At 38.6% G+C, this 24,732-nt stretch overlaps 1 protein-coding gene and 1 long non-coding RNA gene across 52 annotated transcripts in view; both read right to left on the bottom strand.

Moving 5' to 3' along the window:
* SEC31A (SEC31 homolog A, COPII coat complex component) overlaps positions 1 to 13,764 on the bottom strand; it is a 73,195-nt gene extending 59,431 nt beyond the window's left edge. For 18 of the 50 annotated variants that reach the window (XM_045473510.1, XM_045473513.1, XM_045473519.1 and 15 more), the window contains exons 1-3: positions 13,594 to 13,764; positions 1,811 to 1,893; positions 804 to 927 (exon numbers count right to left, since the gene is read on the bottom strand). In XM_045473510.1, coding sequence (XP_045329466.1) covers positions 804 to 927; positions 1,811 to 1,889 — 203 coding nt within the window. In that variant the 5' untranslated portion in view covers positions 1,890 to 1,893; positions 13,594 to 13,764. Of the gene's footprint in view, positions 1 to 803; positions 928 to 1,810; positions 1,894 to 13,263 lie in introns of all 50 variants that reach the window. The other 32 variants (XM_045473509.1, XM_045473514.1, XM_045473552.1 and 29 more) reach the window with 11 other exon arrangements.
* Positions 13,765 to 15,437: 1,673 nt separating this feature from the next.
* LOC123595768 lies at positions 15,438 to 24,675 on the bottom strand. Of its 2 annotated transcripts, XR_006711362.1 has the most exons (8): positions 24,386 to 24,640; positions 24,019 to 24,184; positions 23,569 to 23,649; positions 20,982 to 21,055; positions 20,145 to 20,340; positions 19,253 to 19,335; positions 18,194 to 18,259; positions 15,438 to 17,128 (listed from the first exon to the last, which is right to left on the bottom strand). It is a non-coding gene; the product is annotated as an uncharacterized LOC123595768 (long non-coding RNA). The 2 variants fall into 2 exon arrangements; XR_006711361.1 differs by lacking the exon at positions 19,253 to 19,335 and having other exon boundaries at positions 24,386 to 24,675.
* Positions 24,676 to 24,732: the final 57 nt, after the last annotated feature.

Below are 24,732 nucleotides of genomic sequence, written 5' to 3'. Positions count from 1 at the left end.
CTGCCCCTCCCCCGTTCATGCTCTGTCTCTCTCTGTCCCAAAAATAAATAAACGTTGAAAAAAAAATTAAAAAAAAAAAAAAAAAAAATCATGTCAATAAAAATCTCTGTGAAATGTTTTTAAATATAGATAAGTACAAGGAAAAAATAAAAATAACCTACCATTCAGAGATAATCCTATTAACATCTTAATATTATCTTAACAACATCTTAATGTTATCCAACCACTCCTTTTTTTGACCATACTTATCCCTTTTTTGTAAACAGGTGAGATAAAGGAGGTAAAAGAAAGTATGTCTACTATATCATGAGGAAAAAAACTACTGGAAAAGAGCCTTTCCCTCCTATCCCACACATCAGTCAGCAATAAAAAAGTCTTTTACTTCCACAGAAATTCACTCATATAGGGAGGGAGGCAGGCAAACCATAAAAGACTCGTAAGTACAGAGAACAAACTGAGGGTGGATGTGGGGGTGGGGGAGAGGGGAAAATGGGTGATGCACATTGAGGGCACTTGTTGAGATGAGCACTGGGTGTTGTGTGTAAGAAATGAACCACGGGAATCTACCCCAAAAACCAAGAGCACACTTTATACGCTCTATGTTAGCCCATTTTAGAATAAATTATATTAAAAAAAAAAAAATAGAAATCTACTCATATACTTTTTCTCAAAATATTTCATGTAATTGATGGTATTCCTTGCAGTTTCTAATAATACCCTATTTATAGATAAATTAGGCATCAACCACAACATAATAATCACAACCATAAATAACGTGAATTTAAGATTAATCAACCTCTTACCTGTGAGAAGAAGAGAAAGTGGCACAAGATTTCATATCCAAGGATGGATCAGAAAGGTCTAATTCAAATATCTCAAGGGAAGCATTGGTACTAAATGTGGCATCCAGCTGCTGAGCAGATGTTCCTACAGAAAATACATTTATGGTGAGTACACATGCAAAAATAAAAGACTTGGAGAAAACCATATAAAACAGAAATTAAATGCATGTTTTTCAATTATCTCACTCATGAATGCTGCTTATGACTAAAATCTCAGGATATGTGCCATTGAACAGATGCTGAAATTACTACAGCAATGAGATTCTGACACAAGGCTTAGAGATAATGCTTCTAAGAGTGGGTAGCGAAGATAATTTTTTAAACATGTAGATGTTTATTATTTACAATATCTGCTTATAGTTACAAATGATGTCACGCTTTTCATATAAAAATGCTAGCATCAGGGGCGCCTGGGTGGCGCAGTCGGTTAAGCGTCCGACTTCAGCCAGGTCACGATCTCGCGGTCCGTGAGTTCGAGCCCCGCGTCGGGCTCTGGGCTGATGGCTCAGAGCCTGGAGCCTGTTTCCGATTCTGTGTCTCCCTCTCTCTCTGCCCCTCCCCCGTTCATGCTCTGTCTCTCTCTGTCCCAAAAAAAAAAAAAAAAAAAAAAAAAATGCTAGCATCAAAACTGTTCTTCATTCATTCAAATCAATACTTAGCTTTTTTTTTTTTTAACATGTTATCTATCATGCTTAACACTGGAGGAATAATGATGAAAGAACTCTTATGAAGTGGGGAACACACTGTAACATATCATGATTAATGCTATAATGAACAAGGTGCTAAGGAAACAGAGGAAGGTCACTGAACGCAGTTCACAAGGAGGATGGAGGTATCCTGCTAGGGAAGGAGAGGCTTTCTAGAGGAGATGAAGCTTAATATGAATCTCAAAAGGACAGGCACGGATAGGCCAAATGTGGAAAAGAAGAAATAAGTGACTCCTACTATGTTCTCTCTGTTGAACTTACCTGTAGCTAGGTAAATGGGATGATTCTGGGCAGGGCTCCAGGCCTGCATGGCTGTACGGTCTACTTCCTTTAACTTCATCCTGCTAAAGAGAATATTTTATATAGAAATAAACTGAACATGTCAAAACATAGAGGGGCGCCTGGGTGGCTCAGTCGGTTAAGTGTCCGACTTCGGCACAGGTCATGATCTCACGGCTCGTGAGTTCGAGCCCCGTGTCGGGCTCTGTGCTGACAGCTCAGAGCCTGGAGCCTGTTTCAGATTCTGTGTCTCCCTCTCTCTCTCTCTCTCTGACCCTCCCCCGTTCATGCTCTGTCTCTCTCTGTCTCAAAAGTAAATAAACATTAAAAAAAATTTTTTAAAAAAACATACACTTTTTTTACATAGAAATTACACTTAACTAGTGACTACATCATTAGAATGTTCAAATGCCAATAAATCAAACTGGTTTCGGTATCATTTGTCAGGAATGTTCAATATTAGAAAGAAGAAAAACTTGTTAAATTATATTGAGACAAATATAGGGCTTTTCGAATTGTTTACAAATTACAGTCCTTCAACTGAAAAATCAGTCTGAAAAAAAAAAAAAAGAAAACAATACAGAATGAGGGACTAACTTTGCTACACAATATACTTCTCAGGTAAGGACGGGTGGCGGTACATCAGGGGCCAGAGAAGGCACGCAATAAACAAGGTACATCTTCTGAAAGCAGGATTACTAAATTGCAACAGCAGTTTTAGAAATTAATTTTAAATTAAAACAGGCTAATTTCAGAGAAGAATGTAGTAACATCACAGATTTTAAAGATAAATTTAGCAGAAATTTTAAATAGCCGGTCACTCCAAGCTACGGTTCCATATACCACTAGTTTATGTATTTTCTGTTGAAGTTACTTTGGTAGAAAAATACTGTGCTGTAGTTTAAAAAAAAAAAATTTGTTATTATACATAAATATATCACATGGCACAGTATTCCACTGTAAGATGTACCATAATTTACTCACTTCATCCACTACTGGTGAACACTGGAGTTGTTTTTAATCTTTTGCTATTTTTACAAACAATGCTGAAATAAATAGCCATATGTACATGTTATTCCATTCATGGGCCAGGATAGCTATAAATTTCCAGAGGCAAAACTGCTGGGTTAAAGATAACGCAATTCTGGGGCACCTGGATGGTTCAGCCAGTTAACCGGCAGACTCTGGATTGTGGCGCAGGTAATGATCTCGCAGTTCATGGGTTTGTGAGTTCGAGCCCCGCAGTGGGCTCTGCACCTGCTTGGGATTCCCCCCTTCTCTCTCTGCCCCTTCCCCACTCATGCTCACTTTCTCTCCCTCTCAAAAATAAGATTTAAAACCTTAAAAAGAAAGATAAATGCAATTGTAACATTGATGGTTATTGTCAAGTTGCTCTCCATAATCACTATACCGTTTCACACCCTCTACCACCTTACAAGAGGAACACTTTTAGATTTTTACCAATGATAGATGAACAATGTTTACTCTTAAGTAGTTACAATTTGCATTTCTGATACCATAATGTTGAGCATCTTTTTATAAGGTTATGGGCCATCCATAATACACCTTTTCTGTCTATCCTTGTCTATACTTCTTGCCTATTTTTCTACTGAGTTGTCTGTCAGACTTTATTTTTTTATTTTGGTTACGATTTTTTTTCTTACCTTTCACAAGATTTTGATTCTTTTTCTTAATGTTTATTTATTTTGAGAGAGAGAGAGAGAGAGAGAGAGAGAGCGAGCGCATGAGCAGGGGAAGGGCAGGGCAGAGAGAGGGAGATAGAGAGAATCCCTCGGACCTTGAACTGTGAGATCATGATCCGAGCCGAAATCGAGTTGTACACTTAACCAACTGAGCCACCCAGGCGCCCCAAGATTTTGACTTTAAAAAAAAATAGATTTATCAGAGCTGTTTCAGGTTCACAGAAAAAGTGAGTGAAAAGTATAGAGTTCTCACATACCTCTCTACCTTCTCCCCCATCCCCCTCCCCTCACCCCCACCCCAGCCTTTCCCGCCATAAAACTGTCCTGTACCACAGTAGTGTATTTGTTACAACCAACCTATGTTGGTGTATTACTATCAAGCAAAGTCCACGGTTTACTTTAGGGTATACTCTTTGGGTTTTGACAAATGAATAATGACACATATCCACCTACCCACAGTTATAGTATCATTCAGAAGTTTTCCTGCCCTAAAAATTCTGTGTTCCACCTCTTTATCCCCCTCCTCTCCCCATCCCTCCTCCTCCTTCTTGCCAACCACTGATCTCTTTCCTTCTCCTCATACTTTTGCCTTTTCTAGAATGTCATTTAGTTATAATTAGATAGTATATAGCCTTTTGAGATTGGCTTCTTTCACTTAGCAACAGGCATTTAAAATTCTTCCCTGTCTTTTTGTGACTTGATAAATCATTTCTTTTTATCATGGAAAAATATTCCATTGTATGGAGGTACCATGAATTAGTAGTCACATTTATCATTTTTTAAAAAATGGTTTCTGAATTTTGATTAACTACAAAGGCCTTTTGCATGCCAAGGTTATAAAGAAATTCACCCATATTTTTCTTCTAGGCAAATTCATTTGTGGCTTTTCTTTTAAATTTTGACTCAGGTCCTGGTATACGATGTATGTTCATAGTTTATTTTTTTATTACAACAAAACTATTGAAAAGTCTATCTTTTTCCTACTAATTTTAAGATAATCACTTTTATCATGTACTAAGTTCCTATATTTAGGTTTATATTCCTATAGGTATTATGATGTAGATTAGGATTTATATTCCTGTATATATTTAGGTTTATTTCTGGATTTCCATTCCTTATGTCCATCTGCTGTTTATTTACATGCTGGCACTCCACTGTTTTAAATACTAAGGCTTTATAGAAGTATGATTCCAATAACCTCTATCCATTGCTTTTCTCCCACCCTATTTTTTTTTTTTTTTTGCTATTATTACTGTTTATTTTACTACATAAACTTCAGAATAGTTCTTGTCTAATTCCAGAAAAAAAGAGAATGTTAATATGTTTCCTGAATCTGCATCAAATTAATAAACTTATGGTCAGGGGCGCCTGGGTAGCTCAGTCCGTTAAGCATCTGACTTCAACTCAGGTCCTGCCCTTGTGGTTCGTGAGTTCAAGGCCCATATTGGGCTCTGTACTGACAGCTCAAAGCCTGGAGCCTACTTTGGATTCTGTGTCTCCTTTTCTCTGTGCCCCTTCCCCACTCATGATCTCTCTCTCTCTCTCTCTCAGATATAAACATTTAAAAAAATTAAAAATAATAATAAATTTATGGAGAAACTGACATAATGCAGAATCTTCCCAATAAGAATATGTTGCCTTTTAAGTCTTCTTTTTTTTATCTTTCAGTATTATTTTAAGCTTTTTGACATATTGGGTTTGTTTATTCCCAAGTATTTTATGTTTTGGTTTGTTTGTAAATGTGGCTCACCCCTAATCCACCCCTATTACATAGACTGTCTTCTTGTTATTGTTATACAAAGGCTAATAGTATTTGTACTACCATATTAAACAGTAGCAATAACATTGGGATTTCTTGTTCCTTTCTTTAGTGGAAAAGCCTACTATATCACCATGGAGCATGACTTTAGGATTCTTTTGTGCAATCCTGTCACATTTTGATACCAATGTCATAACACTTGAGTCATAAAAAAAAGTTTTCCTTCTTTTTCTATGCTCTAAAACAACTTCAATAACAGCATTGGAATTATTGGTTCTTCAAAGATTTAGCAGAATTCTCTCATGAAACATGTGGGCTGGGTACTTTTGAAGGTTTTTTATGGAAATTGATCTATTTGAATTTCCTTTATACAAAGTCATTTTTGTAAATTATATTTTCCTATGATAATCCTTTAATTTTTTTTTCTTTACGGATTTTCTCATTATTTCAGACTTGAACAACATAGACTCACGATTCTTTTAATTTATGCTATTTATGTTTATTAGTCTTTATTACATATATTTGTGTTTTGCTTCCCCCTACCCTCCTCTTAGTAATTGATCAGCTTAGCTAGTGACTTGTTTATTTTCAAACAGCCAATTTAGTAGTTTAGTAGTCCTTTTTGTATTCTAATTCATCAATTTCTTTTATTTGTATTCCTTCCTTCTACTCTCTTTTCATTTACTTAGATCTTTTTCTAACTTTCTAAGTTAAATGCCTAACCCACTCATTTTTGTTACTTATTTTTTGTAAGTATTTAAGGCTTTGAATTTTCTCTGAGTAATGCTTTAGCTAGATTACATATATTTCTTGTATTTTCATCACTATGGTCATCTACATATTTTGCAATTTCCATTTGTAGTCTCCATTGATCCAAGAGTTGACTGAATTTAATATGCAAGTGGAAGGGTCTTTTACTGCATTGTGATTTTTTTTTATAGTAACTCTCCTTTCTAAAATTTATTGAGTTTTCTTTGGGGCCTATATAGAAGGTTTTGTAAATGTTTCATTAGATCTAAAAAGAACAGGCACTCTGTTTTCAGGATCAAGATCAATATATATTAATCGAATCTACTCTATTGACTTAATTGTTTAGGTCGTCTACAGCCTTACTGTTTTTCCATTTGATCCGTCCCAAACCAAGAACAGTGAATTAAAGGTCACTACTACTAATGTATTTGTGCTTATTTTTCCTGTTATCTCCTGAAAGTTGCTTTGTTATTTAACACATAGTTATTTGGTTGACAGGTATTCATAATATTAAATGTTCACTGTCAAATACACATTTATAGCTTTGTATAGTATTGCTCTTCATTTTAAATAAGGCTTTGGGTCTGAATTCCACTTTATCTCATATTAAGACCCATATCAGGAGTACCTGGGTGGTTCAGTCAGTCAAGCATTCGGCTCTTGATTTCAACTCAGGTCATGATCTCGCACTTTGTGGGACTGAGCCCAGCAACGGGCTCTGTGCTGACAGTGCGGAACCTCCTCGGGATTCTCTCTCTCCCTCTCTCTCTCTCTGCCCCTCTCCTGCTCACGTTTCACACTGTCTCTCAAAACTAAATAAATAAAGAGGGGCACCTGGGTGGCTCAATCGGTTAAGCACCCGACTTCGGCTCAGGTCATGATCTCACTGTCTGTGAGTTTGAGCCCTGTGTCGGGCTCTGTGCTGACAGCTCAGGGCCTGGAGCCTTCTTCTGATTCTGTGTCCCCCTCTCTCTCTGCCCTTCCCCTGCTCACACTCTGTCTCTCTCTCTCTCAAAAATGAATAAACATTAGAAAAATTTTTTTAAATAAATAAATAAAGAGAGCTTGTGTGGGAGTGAGGAGAGGGGCGGGGGGTGGAGTGGAGAAGAGGGAGAGGAGGAGGAGAGAGGAAGGGAGGGAGAGAGGGAGGGAGAGAGAGAGAGAGAGAGAGAGAGAGAGAGAGAGAGAGAGTGAGCGCAGGAATATCCCAAGATAAGCATGGAGCCCCACACAGGGCTTGATCCCCCATGACCCTAGAATCATGACCTGAGCCCAAATCAAGAGTCAGATGCTCAACCGAGTCTTCTAGGTGCCTCTGCCCTTTTCAATTTTGAGCCACTTTGTTTTCACTGGCTGTCTTCAATACAGGAAAAAAAAAAAATTTCAGATTTTGCTTAGTGATCCAATTTGAACATTTTTCAATAGATTAGCTAATAAGGCCATATAAAATTTACTGATATAAGTTTTTTCTTCCTGATTTGACAGGTATGATTGCTTAGTTCTATATTATTTTGCTATGTTTGGTTTTGTAATTTAGAAATGTACTTTTCCTGTTGTCCATATTTGTGTATTTATAATTTTTCTGATAATTAGGATGACTTGTATTTTTGTTCTCATAAGTACTTCTGGTTCTATCGTAATAATTTAAAACAATATTATTTAGGGGCATCTGGGTTGCTCAGTCAGGTAAGTGTCCGACTTCAGCTCAGGTCATGATCTTGTGGTTTGTGAGTTCGAGCCCTGCATTGGGCCCTGTGCTGACAGCTCAGAGCCTGGAGCCTGCTTCAGATTCTGTGACTCCCTCTCTCTCTGCCCGTCCCCACTTGCTCTCTGTCCTGTCTCTCTCAGAAATATATAAGCATAAAAAAACCCCAGTATTATTTAGTACCATTAATCCTCTATTTCTTTACACCGTAATTACTGTGAGCACTAATGAAATCAGTTTTCATAATCTTACTGCCCCTCTTGTACTCCGCAGTTATTACAGTCAATAGTATTATCTTTCTCGGTGTTTACCTTTGTACTGTTAAATATGCTTATACCTCCACTAACTGACTTGTCAGCATTAAATAACGTCCTTTGACTCCCAGCTATTACAGATGAGGCAACCCATTAAATTATTCTACCAATTTTTTTCTTACTTCCCACTTCTCTTAATTTTTTAGTTTTATAATGAATTCCTACATTATCAGATATTGAACATATACACTTTATTCTTTCTTCCTTATTCCCACCTTTGTTTTAGTCTCGGGTTTACAGTTAAATATATTCAATGCTCTCCAAGAGTACTTTTGCCAGCTTTCTCATTCATTTCTAGAGAATAAAGTTCATCCTCCAGTAGTTTCCTTACGAGGGCCTAAGACTAACGATATGCCCTGGGTCTTACATGTTCAAATTGTTTATACATGAAGAGTATTTTACAGATGATAAAAATGAAGGCACAGAAAGATTAAATAATTTGTACGTGCTAGCAAGGGACACAGCCAAAACTGGAACTCAGAAGTTTACTTCCAGAGTCCAAGCTCTTACTTGTTACCTTAACAAATTCAGGTATTCGATTTTAATCATAGAAGGCATGCATGCTAACATTTAGAAGAAATACTGACAAAACAACTAGGATGCAGGAGGACATTGAGAGAAGGAACGTATTTTGGAAACTGTGCTAGGTTAGGCAAGAGTGGATTAGGAGGTTGCATCACGTGGTTAAAAGTAGTAGAGCCTTTGGAGTCAACACTGGATTTGACTGTTGGCTGTGCTACTTATGATACTTTGGACACACTGTTTAACCTCTCTGAGCCCCACTTGTAAAATAGGGACAAAAGAGACTACTTCATGGGATGTTGTGAAACTTAAATGAGATGATATATTTGAAATACGAGGCCAAACACAGTGCCCAGCACATAGGTTAACATGAGTTTTAATACGCTAACTACTTTTTAAAATTATTACTATCATGAGATTAACTAAGAAAACCATACATCTAGTTTCCTAAGACTATTCTGAAAAAAAGGGCAAAATCTCAATTTTCTAAGAAGTGAAAAAGAGGCCTATTTTCTATATATGAAATGTCCTCTTCCTCTGAGCCAACTGTCTTTAATAACAAGTTCAAGTCCCAGTTCCTTCATAAGTACCCTAATGATCCAATACACAATTATCTAAATAATCTCTTAACTGTTTATACCACTTTAAACATATTATAATAAAGTATCTTATTCTATCTTAAAACTTTATAACACTCTATTAGTACCTATTGTTACATCTTTTTCCACTGCCTTTTCACCAACTGTTTTATATGGCATCTTGTCTCACTAACTAGACAAATAATGTCTTTTTTCAATAAAAAATTACAACTTTTACCCTTTCTGGACTCAAAATTGCTTAGCACAGGGTGAAGTAGATACAAAGGTTTGCTTGTTCAATTTTAAATGTTTATTAGGGAAATACAAAAAGAGTGATAAGCTAGAAAGATTACTTTCAGGTAAAACATTTAATTTTTAAATTCTTTTTTTTTTTTTAATTTTTTTAACGTTTATTTATTTTTGAGACAGAGAGAGACAGAGCATGAAGGGGGGAGGGGCAGAGAGAGAAGGAGACACAGAATCGGAAGCAGGCTCCAGGCTCTGAGCCATCAGCCCAGAGCCCGACTCGGGGCTCCAACTCACGGACCGTGAGATTGTGACCTGAGCCGAAGTTGGACGCTTAACCGACTGAGCCACCCAGGCGCCCCTAATTTTTAAATTCTTAAGTGTTTAAAAGAAAAAATAACTTTACTAACTTTAACTTTTCTTATTTAAAAACTAGGGAGGGGCACCTGGGTAGCTCAGTCAGTTAAGGGTCAGACTTTGGCTCAGGTCATGATCCCATGGTCCATGAGTTTGAGCCCCGTGTTGGGCTCTGTGCTGGCTGCTTTGAATTCTGTGTTTCCCTCTCTCTCTTTGCCCTTCCTCTGCTCTCGCATTCTCTCTCTCTCAAAAATAAATAAACATTTAAAAAAAACCACTTTTTTTTTTAATAGGGAAAAATACTACTAGGGTAAAAAGAGGTTTTTTAAAAGGGTAAAAAAGTTTGTTTTAAAAAAAGATTTTATAAAGTGTCTTAGAATAATTTCTAAAAGTGAAAACAAAACAATCATGTATATTAAAAAAAAAAAAAAACCAACTAAACTGAACTACAGTATGTCTAAGAGCAAAGGTACAACAAAGGATACCTGATTCATGAACACTTAGTTAATATGTAACATTTACTGAAAGAGAAAGAGACAAATTCATAAGCACATAAAATGGTTAAGTGGAAATTCAAAACATTTATAAAAGTCTACTTCTTGTCCTTAGCACTCAATGTTCCACTAGATGCAGTTCCACTTATTAACTTGTACTGAACACAAGGCTTCAATACCAGCTACTTCCCCCCCACCCCCCCCCCATCACTACAACAATAGCCTGGAACTACCTTATGTGGTCTGAATCTAATTAAATAAGAATACCATAATCTACCCACTGCAATCATTCTTAAAACACTAAGACTGCTATGAAGATACAACTTGCATATTTCCTTTTCTTAGAAATGATCATTTAGTTGTAACTAATTTTCTTAAAAATCTGAAGAAGGCTTAGATTAAACCAAGTGTACTTCCCAAGTGAAGACTTGCTTTAAAAGCTTTGTGCAATTTTTTTTCAATATCAAATGTGATAAGAATTCACACTATGCAGCCTTATTTCATTCAAGACTATTTTACACAGAACAAAATCATTCTTATAATACAAAAAGAAAAGTGTGAGGACAGTGGCTTGTTCACATATGACATCTATAAGACAATATCTATGTATGGCATAACAGTTTAGGGTATGGAGTCCAGAGCCAAACCCTCAGTTTAAATCCCAGCTCCATCATGTCCTAGGCTCTGGCTTTAGGCATGTACCTTTACCTGTTGTGTGCCTTGGCTACCCATTTGGTAAAATAAGTATAATAAAAGTATGTATAAGAAGGGTTGTTGTGAGAATTAAATAAGGCATTACACAGAGGCCTTAGAACAGTGCCTGGCACATAGTAAATGCATGCCTGTAAATGTCAGCTACTGCAAAAGTCACAATTTAAAATGCGTATCCCAAAGAATACACCTGAAGAATAATTTATGTTTCACACTAGAACTCTTATTTTTTTGTCCAAGTTTCTCCCTACAACATGCACGTAGTTAAATGCATGCAGTTTAGTGGAAGCTTTTTTATTTCTGCTCATTTTCTAGTTGCTAGTTTTGTAAAGCAATACTAAACTCCAACAGTACTATTTTCTCAAACATACCAATCTTACAATGCTCCATACAGAGATGACCCATTCTTCAGAAAGTACAAAGTAGAAGAGTTTATGGAAATGGAAATTCTGACTCTCAAACCAGGAATACAATCTCTAGGTGGGACTGCCTTATTAAAAATCCATCTTGTGTGGGCAAATATCTCACCATGGATGGACAAATTTGCTCTAGAGGATTTATTGTTATCGATGTTCTCAGGCTCATTTCACTCAACCAAAATCACATCAAAGAGCCAACTGTGCACTGAACTAAATGGTGCCATACTTATCTAGAATCTAATAAATAAAACATTTTGAACTAAAATTAACCTAGGAATGACAACATTTCTGGGGCACCTGGGTGATCCACTCGGTTAAGTGACTGACTTCAGCTCAGGTCATGATCTTAACCGTGTGTGGGTTCGAGCGCCGCATCGGGGTCTGTGCTGACAGTTCGGAGCCTGGAGCCTGCTTCAGATTCTGTGTCTCCCTCTCTCTCTCCCTGCCCCTCCCCGGCTTGTCCTCTGTCGGTCTGTCTATCTCTCTCTCTCTCTCAAAAATAAATAAAACACTAAAAAAATTTTTTATAAGAATATTTCTAAAAACACCGTAAAAATCAATTTAATAATACCACTTGACAAGAATTTCTAAACTTCATGAAATTACATACAAAATTCTGTGTGTATTTTTTATTTTTATTTTTATTTAAAAAAATTTTTTTTTTTCAACGTTTATTTTATTTATTTTTGGGACAGAGAGAGACAGAGCATGAACGGGGGAGGGGCAGAGAGAGAGGGAGACACAGAATGGGAAACAGGCTCCAGGCTCTGAGCCATCAGCCCAGAGCCCGACGCGGGGCTCGAACTCCCGGACCGCGAGATCGTGACCTGGCTGAAGTCGGACGCTTAACCGACTGCGCCACCCAGGCGCCCCTGTGTGTATTTTTTAAAGTAGGCTTCTTTAAGTACCCCCACACAGGGCAGAACTCACCACCCTGAGATCAAGACCTGCTGAGATAGACGCTCAACCAACTGAGCCATCCATAAGCCCCTGTGCAGTGCATTTTTCTAGGAAGGTGATCCAATGCTTTCCTCAGGTCCTCAAAAGGGACTGTAATTCCAAAAAATTAAGAATCACTGCTCTTTACAGTTACAAATTTCTTTCTTTTCTTACGTTATTAGTTTCAAAAAGAACCTATGTATCTAAAATTAGGCAATATAATTCTTAATCCATTCCAATGTCACATTTCCCAAACAACCTTGGATGTGTGTAACATTAATTCACAACTACAAAAACACTTCAGGTTATCCAAAAGTTCTTAGAGTCTACAAACCTTCCCCAGGTCTATTTAATCAAGAGAAAGAGCACAGAAGAACCACTAAAAAACGATGAGTAAACTTCAGCCAATCCCAGAACAATCAGTATGTACAGAAAACGTAGGACGGTATGATAGAAGAGCAAGGCTCTGATTATTGATTGAATACAGTTACAATTAGCGACAAACACAATCACATTTCAGTTTTCTGTAGTTAGAAAGCAGTTTTGGAGAAAGGATTTATCACAGACCATCACTGCAACTTCAGAAAGACTAAATAAAATTAGTTGCTTATGCTCACATAAAAGTTCATAATGCCCACAAGCCCACGCAATATTTTGATTTACTTTTCACCTGCCCTGTAACTTGATCTCTCATCATAATAACTTATTAGCAAAAACATACAACACTTTTTGACATTTCCTTCGAGGAATAGACGGCAACTGGTAACTATCCTTAAAATAATCCAATCCTGGTTCAATGACAGTAGCTTCCAGTTAAAAACCTATGAACCTTTAAATCTGGCAACAGTTCAAATACAAACAAAAAAATCATAACCAAACTAAAATGAACCAAAGTGATCCTGAGGTTTGCTTCCTTCCCTCGCCCTTGGGGCCCGCACCTCTTTGTGCACAAGGGTGTGAGTGTCCTCTGACCTCAGACCCCCGTTACCGGACCTGGCACGACACCCTGTCGCAAGCCTCAGGGGAGCTCCTGCTCAGCAGTGGAAACGTTGGCGGATGTGGATCGGCGCGATCCCCGAAGCAGCCGTGACGCCAGGCGTTATCCAGACGGGCCCGAAACGAAGATCAGGGACGCGCCGCCACCGCAGACCGGGCCGCAGGCTGACGGGGACCAGCGGAGGCCGATGCCACGGTCGTAGCTTTCGCCTGTGCTCCACCTCAAGGCCCGAGGGCCGGCGAAGAAGACAGGGAGGAATAGGCAGACGCACCTTGTGGGGACCCTCGGCGACCGGTTCCTGCGTTAGCGCGACGCCCGTCGGACTCTCCCAGCATTCGCCGCCGCCCCTCCTCCCGCCCCAAAGCCACCTCCACGTTCCGCTTCAACGTGGCAGCCACAGCCCCTCCCGGGCGGCCCGCGGACGCTTCCGGGAGCGACGCCTCGCCCCGCCCACTTCGGCGCGCTCCCCTCCACGGCACTTCCGGGAGGGGTGGCAGGCGAGCTTGTGGAGCGTGTAGGTGGCGCGCGCTTGTGAGGTTGGGGGGACCCGTACTGAAGGGCGGCGTACAGGTTGAGGATGCGGTGACCCGGCATACGCGAAAAGAAAAAAAACAGGTCCTGCTGTGCTGGGTGTAGCTATCTGTTCGAAGAACGGCCGAGGCCTGCAAGAATGCCACGTAGATTTAGTCCTGCGAGACATCGACAGCCTCCGCGACACTGCCAACACCGGACAAATCACTTGGAAATGGGGCTGCATGGCCCTAATTGCAGAAACTAATTTGTGATTGGGTTGGTTAAAAGTTGGTTCTACAGTATTGCTTTTGAGGACTTCAAAACCAAGTGATCTGACTATACCCGATGTCTGTTGTGGACAGTGTTGTTACTCCAGAGGCATAGTGGAGCCAAGTAGTCCAGTTAGCATCATATGGCAATATTTAAGATGTACTAGGGTTTGCCCTTAGTCACTGGGCTTCGCCAGACCCTGGCTTCGAATTAGTGTATTGTCTGGATGTCGTTTTTAGTTTAGGAATTGTTTTACAGCAAAGTAAAACCAGAGGAAAAGTACTTATAAACAATTAGAACCTGGATTCAACCCAGGTCTCCTAACTTCTAGGCCAGTTCTCTTCCCATTAACACCAGAAGAGTCAACCATCTCTTTCAGGTTTTTTCTTAAATTTTTTTTTACATTTATTTATTTTTGAGAAACAGAGTAAGACAAAGTGTGAGTGGGGGAGGGGCAGAGAGAAGAGACAGAATGGAAGCAGGCTCCAGGCTCTGAGCAAGTGGTCAACACAGAGCCTCATGCTGGGCTTGAACCCACGAACCATGAGATCATGACCTGAGCCGAAGTCGGATGCTCAACCAACTGAGCCACCCAGGTTCCCCTCAAGTTTTTTCTGAAGTGCCTTCACTTCTAGGTATCAGAGTAGGCACATTTTTGCGCTCCCACTGCACGCTTTCATACACCCTTTTAGTGTCTTATACTTACAGTTCAATTTGAAAAGGAAGTTTATTTCTCTAGTACAGAAATAGACCAAACGGATTACTTAGGCTACAGCAGCAAATTTCTAGTGTCCTACAAATCCATTTTTACTTACAGCTGCAAGGACTAGTTTACCTATAGATGCCAATGAAAAATCCGACTTAGAAGTGGGCCCATCACTTGAATCAACCGAAAACTTAACTCCCTACTGCCCCAACCCCAGAAGACCCCCCGACTACCTGTAAATGTACATCAGTATGGAGAAAGGGCTCATTAGAACAACTTACCAAAAAACTCAAATGATTCAAGCAGTGGTTACATTATTTGGTATCATTTAATGTACTATATGTTCCTATTGCAGAAGTCAAACTACAAACTTCCCTGCTTCCCACCACCCTCTTTTGTAGACTGTGAGGTATGAACAGTATTTCATGACTGGAACACAGCCACTTTCAATGGTCTCTGTATTGCCTATGGCTGTTTTTGTGCTACATGGACAAAACTGAGTAGTTGCTAGAGACCATTAAACAGTCTGCAAAGCCTATTCACTGTATGGCTGTATTTATAAAAGAAGTTTGCCAATCCCTATCTATTAGGATTTGCCTACAAGTCGAAGTATGAGACATACAGTTTTGTATAAATTTTTATTTCAAAGCCTTGTTATAGTAGCATGCATACAAAGACAGTATGAAAACTGTCATAATATAACTGGTAATCTAAGGGAAAAGCGTATTTGTTTCTAGACTTGATATATCTGGTTAAATATAAAGAGTTCCTAGTTTGTTTTAAATGCAGGGAGTTCTCACTTGGACTATGAAAGCTGAAACCGCTCAAATCACAATCTGATTTGTTCTATAACCTTAAAATTTGTCCAAACATTAGAAACTGATTTTGGTTGAAATATAAAAAATAAAATATTCAAAACATTAGAAACATTGAAAATTAGAATGTTTTATTTCTTTATAAACAAGTCTCGAGTAGTGTGAACAGTGCTTGCTTTCTCATATAACTTACAATATGGAGCAAGCATCTTTCCTATGCCTTAGCAAATTGTCATCCTCTTTTCTGAGTTTGATCTGTTTCTAATGTTTAATGCTTTGCACAGTGTCATGAAACATCTGACAGTTCCTTTAATGTGGTTTTTCACCTGAATCACTTTCTCCAAATGTATTCATCCTTCACAACACACAACTGCTTTCCTCATTTATAACTATGTTCACCTTCACTAAATTCTTCTGGCTGTATACCCAATTTTAGTGTATGTGCTGCTGAAGCAGCACCTTCTGGCTGTATATCCAGAACTACTTCCTGAATGGCAGCAGTGTAAACATTCCCACAGACATATCTTCTGGAACTCCATTTACATTCCAGCCAAATCCTATGAAGTTTTTGCACAGTAGTCTCGTACCACTGTGCAAAGCAAGGACTGCCTGTGACTCTTGGAACATGAGTGCAAATTTCCCAGTAGCATCCTTATCTGAACATGCAGCTTCACCAGTGGAACATTATTCCATTCATGCCGACCTCCAAACGATGCTTAACCTTAACCGACTGAGACACACAGGCGCGCCAGACTTCTGAACGATGAAACCAGCCTTTCCCAGCAAAAAAAAGTTCTTTTTTAGTCTCCTGGTAATTACCATTTTCCTTCAGCGCAGCAACTAACCTCAACACTCTGGCCTGAATGCTAGCCAAACTGATTAGGATTTTTTATTACAGTCCTCCATCCAAAGTAGAAGCAAGCACTCCATTTCAACTGTAAGTGGCTTTCTGTTCCTAGTGTAATTTAAACTAAAAAATGTTGAAGCAACTTTACTTTGCTTTTTATATTCCTCGAACTTTTAAACCACAGTTTCTACTGCAGCTTTATGTAGGCCTGGGTCTCGTCTCGTCTTCACTATGCTGTCGCCATTTTCAAATCCAATTTCACTTCCAGTGTTAAAAATCACTTGTTTCTTTGCTGCCCTGCCAATTCCCTCTTCTGATTATCCAGTATTGTACAATGTTGCATGGGTTTATTACTGGGAAACAAGTAAGCAATACAACTACATGCTTTACTCCGTGAACTAATAGATGTTTAGTGATCAATCACCAAGAGACTTTGAAAGATGTGATGTAACTGGTTACTGACCATGATGCACATCTTTTATAATGCATAATCAGTTGTGGAATAAAGAGCTAGCAACAAAACTTATGCAACAATTCAGGTACTATTGTAACTGAAATTACAACTGTGTTGTAGGAGGATTGGTGTTATTTAACTAAACTGTGAAAACTGATCTTCATGTATAATGGAACGGTGCAAAGTAAGGACCACCTGTATCTAAAAAGAAAAACTTATATTAGTTCACAAAATAATCAACTTTTAATCCAATTTAGTTAACTACTAGCCAAACTTAACCATAGATCAAAATAGAAACTGAAGATTTTCTCAAAGGAATGTTAGTTCCAGAGTGAATTCCCACTGGAGATGGAAAAATGTTTGGAGACAATGTAATACAGAATTCTTCAAATTAGCATTTGCAGACAGTCCAAAGACATCCTTTTGAGAACTTAGGCCCCTTCCCTCATTTCAACAATTTTGAGGTCTGCAAAAGAGTAAAGTTCTGGACAACTCTACTGTTGTCCTGATTGTAAAGCTTTATAATCATCACAAAGCACAAGACTGTACGTATTTACAACTTATTCCACACCAGCCAGTACCATGTTTTCTCCTGTGTAACAGTAGCATCCATCCCATTAATGTTTTAATTTTGTCTTTGAATGCACTTACTTTGTAAATCTTTTGATTAAGGCCTGTCAACAAAATTTAAATCAACTTTTATGTTTGTAGAAATTTATGAAATAGAAAATAAACTTAAATACTGAGTATTTGCAAGAATTTTTCCTCTTTATATTCCTCAAATTTGAAACACCCCAAGACAACATGCCTAATTAGTGACAGATTAATCTGGTATTAAATTGGAGATTCCCAGCTTCTAACCACCTACTTATCTACTGTTCTTGAATAAAGATTAAGTTATAGGATGGTCATTCAGTGGCATATCAAAGAGTCATTTATAGGACATACACAAGTTCAGCAAATTTAAACCCTGGAATATATGATCTCTAAGAATCTCAGAGGCTGAATTACACCATTATTTTTGAGAAAAGATAATCATCAAGGTTAAAAGTCCTGACCCCAGCCACCCAATTGCCTATCCTGCATCAAATCTATTGATTCAGAAAATTATCTTTGAAATCATATTCTTGTTATCTTTGAAAAATGAAAAAATAAGGAAAAAATTTAATTGAGTACAATGTCCACATTATGCTCAAATATCAATTTTTTGCTCAAATCTGATTGTCCGTTCTTTTGTCAAAACTAGCAAATTTATAAACCACTTACCTTACTATATAAATGTTCAAATTCTTTATCAGATAAATCTGACAAAAACACCCTTCAATTTCATTCCTAAAACAGGAACACATTTACAAGTAAATCAATATACAAAAAATTACATCATATCTATAATTTTTTTCTCCCACTAGGATTTTCTTTTTCCATTATGTCCTCATCCACATACATTAATCACAACAGATCATGATGTGAACAGCAGTGGAAAAAGTTTAATCATTGGACATTTATATTTTCTTCCTATTTTCAACTTGAGCTTTAGTCATAAGTTTTTCATTGTTTAGCCCTTTTTAAAAAATTTTTTTTTTCAACGTTTATTTATTTTTGGGACAGAGAGAGACAGAGCATGAACAGGGGAGGGGCAGAGAGAGAGGGAGACACAGAATCGGAAACAGGCTCCAGGCTCTGAGCCATCAGCCCAGAGCCCGACGAGGGGCTCAAACTCAGGGACCGCGAGATCGTGACCTGGCTGAAGTCGGACGCTTAACCGACTGCGCCACCCAGGCGCCCCTAGCCCTTTTTAAAGAACACACAATATATACACATTTCTATAAATTTTAATTTTCATGAACCGGTAACACCTCCAATTTTACTTCCAATTGGAAAAATCATACCAAAGATAATCTCAAGTGTATCATTTAACTACTTCGCACAGATTACCTTATGCTAACTTAGAAATGTCTTAATATTAAGCTTGACATGGAAAGGGTAACCATACCTAATATAAACACATCCCAAAACTGGTTGTATCTTGTTTTTTACGTAATGCTTTTTGTTATTACACTAGGTCTCCAAAATAACCAGAAGCACTTAAGCTTTAAAGGAAAAGAGTTGTCACTGCTAACAAAGAACTTTTAAGCAGCAATTAAGGGAAAAGAAGACTCAAAAGATTACAAATCTCAGGCACAAATTAGAATTCTACCAATTAGGGGCATTCTGCTCAGAATGCCCCAATTAGGGGCTTGGCAAAGTCTGTATTTTGCACATCAAGAGAGATAAAAGACCGTGGTGGGAGGGGGGAACACCAGAAAGAAAAGGAAATATACTCACCAAACTGGATAAATATCAAGCTTTTGAGGAAAAAGACAAATTGCTCTAAAGCTGCTGCTGTGTATTTATACCTTTATTCCATCCTATGTCAAATATATGTGTAAGTGCCTTTAAGTAATTGGATTGCATTCCTTAGAAAACTCTAAACAGAAATTTCAACCATTCCAAGTCAGTCTGCACCCCAAGCAAAATACCAGGGATAGGGGTATTCAATTTCTATCTATAGTCTACTTACAGCTTCTCTAACCACCTTCACCTAAGGAGGAGTTGGGAGAGGAGAAATGGGTCCAAGAAAAAAAAACATATATGATCAAAGTCCAATATTCTCTATCTATAAAATAAGCTTTCTTATATATTCTCTAGAAAATTTCCAAAAGGAGTGGCATCACTTATGGAATTTATATATTCACGGGCAAGAAACCGTGCATCTTAGAAAAGAGAGCACTTGGGGCGCCTGGGTGGCGCAGTTGGTTAAGCGTCTGACTTCAGCCAGGTCACGATCTCGCGGTCCGTGAGTTCGAGCCCCGCGTTGGGCTCTGGGCTGATGGCTCAGAGCCTGGAGCCTATTTCCGATTCTGTGTCTCCCACTCTCTCTCTGCCCCTCCCCCATTCATGCTCTGTCTCTCTCTGTCCCAAAAATAAATAAACGTTGAAAAAAAAAAAAATTAAAAAAAAAAAAAAAAAAAAGAGAGCACTTATTTGAATACATAGCTCTCATACTTCTCATTATCTGACCAGAGGGTCTAATGTTAAATCTCTTGATTCAATAAATTGAAGCAGTTTAAAAAAAAAAAAAAAAAAAAAAAGAGTAAAGGGTGATAGTCAACCTCCAAGATGGTCCCCGATGATCTCCCACCTCTTGGTATTCACACCCTCATATGTGTCGACTTACATGTTAACTTGGCATTTCTCTCTTGGATTATTCCCTCTGGGGAAAGACAGCTGTCATGTTGTGAGAGTTCTCAGGCAGCCTATGGAGAGGTTCTCATGGTGAAGCATTGAAGTCTTCAGCCAACAGCCATCAAGAAACCAAGGCTTGCCAAGTGAGAGCCCAGAAGATGATGTCTCTCTGCTTTGCCCTCCTCCCACTGTAAGATAAGTGTTGTTGTAAACTACTAAGTTTTGAATAACTTTTACATAGCAATAAATAATTCATACAGAGGGTCACAATCCATATTCAAAAAGCAAAATGTACAACTTATGAATTAGCTGGAAAGGTCTGAAGTTTTAGGAAAGGGTCAGATTCGGGAACAGTTTTTAAGTTGGTCACCAATAATTTCAAAACCCAAAGGCTTTCTGAAATGAAACGGTGAAAAATTCAGCAAGAATGTTAAGTCAGTTACCAGAAATACATTTTAATACAACAGGATAATAAACAAAGGTTCTAGTAGAAATAAGAATCTGACAAAAGAGTAGGTGTTCAACAAGGAAGATACCAGTCCTAGAAGGCAAAAAGTCTATTTGCTTTCCTAGGGTTGTTGTGAGAAATACATTTGTTTATAAAACAAACTTGTGTGTCTATACAATGCTTAGCACAATGCTTGGCATGTAGTCGTTCAAGAAGCATTAGTTGTTATTTTTTCTCCAAGTGACCAAATTAATAAAATTCTGTAACAGGAAATTAGATTTCACCAAAGTCTTCGTAAATCTTTACTTAGATAATCCGCCATTTCCAACTCACTACTATTGTTCTGGGAACACTTAATACATTTAAAGAAAGATATACTACCTCCCCTGTATATTTGGAGTGATTATCTTTGAAGTCCCAGGAATCTTTTTCCAACATCTCCAAGAATGTAATTCCTAAAAAGAGATATTTTTTTTTATATTACAATGCACAACAGTCCATGCATTTTGCCAATATCTTTAATACAGTTTACATATCCTCATTTACGTATTCAATAATCACAATGGTTCATTATGTGAACAGCAGTGAAAAGGTTTAATCACTGGATATGAAGTTATCGGAAGAAGCAAAGATAATCAAATGATCAAAGTGAGAACCTCAATGTCACTAGTAAAACAGTAAAAAACAGCAACAAAAATGCACAAGTTATAAACGAACATAAAGATACATAACTACAACTAAAAAAAAAAAAGCATGCTTTTATGAGGAATTACCTATTTCCCTATCCAGGAGTACATTAAGAAAACCTAGACCCCTTGTGGCTTCCATAAAGTGAGTTTTCATTTAACCAGTTTACATTTAAGTACATCTGTTTTGCAGCATAGCAGTTTTCAGTAACTCATTTGTAATTAATAATTATAAGAATGCTTTCAGAATAATGTGAGAGCCACGGTTTCATCTATCCTTGGGCAGCCACAATATCTGGAATCCACTTTAACAAAAGAAAATTAAAATAAAAAACCCTTCCCTCTGAACTCTGATGCTCAACTGGCAGCAGGGGTACTTTCAACTCTAACTTAAGAAAATGAAAAATGAGATTGGGGCACCTGGGTGGCTCAGTTGGTTAAGTGTCTGACTTCAGCTTAGGTCATGTTCTCGCGGTTCGTGGGTTTGAGGCCCACGTTAGGCTCTGTGCTGACAGCTCAGAGCCTGGAGCCTGCTTCGGATTCTGTGTGTCCCCCTCCATCTGTCCCTCCCCCACTCATGCTCTGTCCCTCTCTCTCAAAGATAAACATAACAACAAAAAAAAGAAAATGAAAAATGAGAGCCTGCACCTGGGGCTTCCCTCCCCAGCAACTCCCACCTGCCCTCTATACCATTTAGCAGCTTATGAGCTCAGAGCTCCACTTCCTATCTGTAATGTCTAGCACCCACCAGGCTTGCTTTTAATATACCCTATGGTAGTATCCATTTAAGTTACCCTTAAGGGGTGAGAGGAGGGCACAGGAGTACTTTCCAGGTACTGATTACTATTTTAGAGCTTATCCAATTGCACAGATTTTGAGTACTCAATGCTTTTTCTTTTTCCTACAAGCACTACTTTCACATGCATAATTTTGCTGAACATGAGGTATTTTTCAGGGACATGTATATTACAGCAGAAACACATGTATCTATTTGTGTGGTAGAGACTGAAAAGACAAATTCACCTTACACATTGGTCTCTACATGCAAGGAGCATCCTCTAGCAGGTTCCCTGCAAACCTGGAGTCCTTGAAAATCAGGCAGCCACCACAATGAAATACCACTTCACACAAGAACGTGGAGAAAATGGGACCCTCATCCACTGCTAATGGGAATGTAAAATGGTCCAGGCACTTTGGAAAAACAGTTTGGCATTTCCTTGAGGTTAAACATAACACTTAGCATATGACCCAGCAATTCCACCTTGAGGTATATACTCAAAAGAAATGAAAACATATGTCCATACACAAACTTGTACACTAATTTTCACAGCAGAATTATTCATAATAATCCCCCACAATGGAAACAATCCAAATGGTCAACTGATAAATGGTTAAATAAAATCATCATAGCAGTATATACATACAATGGAACATCTTTTGACAATTAAAAAAAAAAAAATGGAAGTACTCAGGGCGCCTGTGTAACTCAGAAATGTCTTGATTTTGGGTCTGGTCATGATCTCACAGCTCGTGAGTTCCCCGCACTGGGCTCTATGCTGACAGTGTGGAACCTGCTTGGGATTCTTTCTCTCTTCCCCTCCCTCTACCTCTCCTCTGTTTATGCTCTAAATCTCTCTTTCAAAATAAATAAGTAAATATCTAAATGAAAGAAGCTGCTTGCAAAAGGCCGTATATTAGTTTTTGATTCCATTTATATGAAATTGTATAGGCAAATCTACACAGACAAAAAAAATTAGTGGTTTCCAAGAACAGAGGATAGGGAAGATATAGGGAGTGACTGTTAATGAGACTGTGTTTTTTTTTGGGGGGGGGGGAGGGGTGGTGATGAAAATGTCCTAAAATTGATCATGGTGATGACTGCACAACTCTTGAATATACTAAAACCCACTTAATGCACACTTTATATGGGCTAACTGTATGGTGTAGGAGTTATATCTCAACAAAACAAGGCAACCAATTTTTTCCTTAAAGATAAAACTGTTATGTATTTCTACTTAGCCTCATTTGGGTCTTAACTGGTTGAGTACTAAGAAAGTTTCCAATAGCCTAACAGACTGAAGGTAATTTTAATCCAGATCCTACCCTTTGCACGTCTAACATCCAAGCAAGCACACAGCCCATGGTTCAATTTTCCCCAAAGTCATGGACTATCCTCAGGCCACATGACTTTTAAGAAAGGGACATAAACAAAAGCTCTGTTAATCTCGTTCAAACAAGATACAAGCATATTATAATGGAAAGCAGATGTCAATAAGTAGTACCTTTTGGCTGGAATCTGGACTAAGAAAACAACAAGGGGAAAAAGACGCAATCTGGCTTGGAAATGTTGGAATCACCCTCGCCTACAGGAGAAGGAAAGAAAAAACTGAATGAAAAATACAAACTTTTCTGGTTTCCTTAATGGGCCTCCAATGTAAGCAGGAGAGAAAGAAGCCACTTAATATGCTAAGTGTCTCTCCAAAGACAGAAATTATGCCCTATTTTGGCCCCATTTTGGCCCCATTTTGCTTCTTCCATGACAACTGAAATCTCATACCGTAAACATATAGAGCTTAACAAAGACATCTTTTGAAGACCTTCTCACTTCTTGAAAACTATCTACAATGTGCCACATCCAAACCCAAATCATTTCATTGCGCTTTCTGTCCTGACCCTCTTACTAATTATACTGACGATTCCCCACTAGACATGTGGTGCCCCAAGGATCTTACCTTGTTTCCTTAATTGCCCCACAGTGACAAACGGTCTTGTAGAAAAGGTTCGTTGAATTAAAAAACGACGTATCCCCGTATTAACACTCTTATTCATGCTCCTCCGGGGTCACATATCTAAGGCCAACCATCCCAACAGCTCCTATAATATCGCCACATCAGGGAACTACCAAATAAAATGCAAGGAAATTATATGCCTCTCAGTAGATAATTTATTTGGGGGCCCAATTTTGTCTTTAACATTTCTAGGGTATCGCGTTTATCGCTCTCCCTCCCATCTCTTCCTCCACCCATATCCAGTCCCTTTAAGAGTTCGTACCGGAGACCTAACGGCATGCCCCTAGTTTCACCTCAATATTACTCCTACCTCCCTGCTTCGCATTCTCAGGCCTTGCCTCACAAGAACCACGATGGCACCGGATGTAACCGGAGCGTGTTGAAACAGTAGCAAAACTAGACCATAAACAACTAAATCCACTAAGCACCCTGGAACAGAGAGGAGGAGCCGTCAAATGCTCGTCTTAATGTTCTAGGCTCTTCCGATTGGCTGCAGCGACGCGACGTGGCCTGTGATTGGTCACGGCGTCAAGCGCAGCGCCCACGAAGAGGAAGAGTAGGAGTCTTGCACCTTAAGAGCCCGCCTTTTCCGACAAATAAAGGTCGTAGCCGCCGAATCCGCGGGCGGAGCTAAATTTATCACTTTGGGTGTCGTAG

Source organism: Leopardus geoffroyi, chromosome B1, assembly GCF_018350155.1.
Source record: "Leopardus geoffroyi isolate Oge1 chromosome B1, O.geoffroyi_Oge1_pat1.0, whole genome shotgun sequence".
In the NCBI taxonomy this organism is placed as follows: Eukaryota; Metazoa; Chordata; class Mammalia; order Carnivora; family Felidae; genus Leopardus; species Leopardus geoffroyi.
The sequence above is the reverse complement of the archived record's forward strand: the minus strand, read 5'-3'. Positions and strand labels throughout refer to the sequence as shown.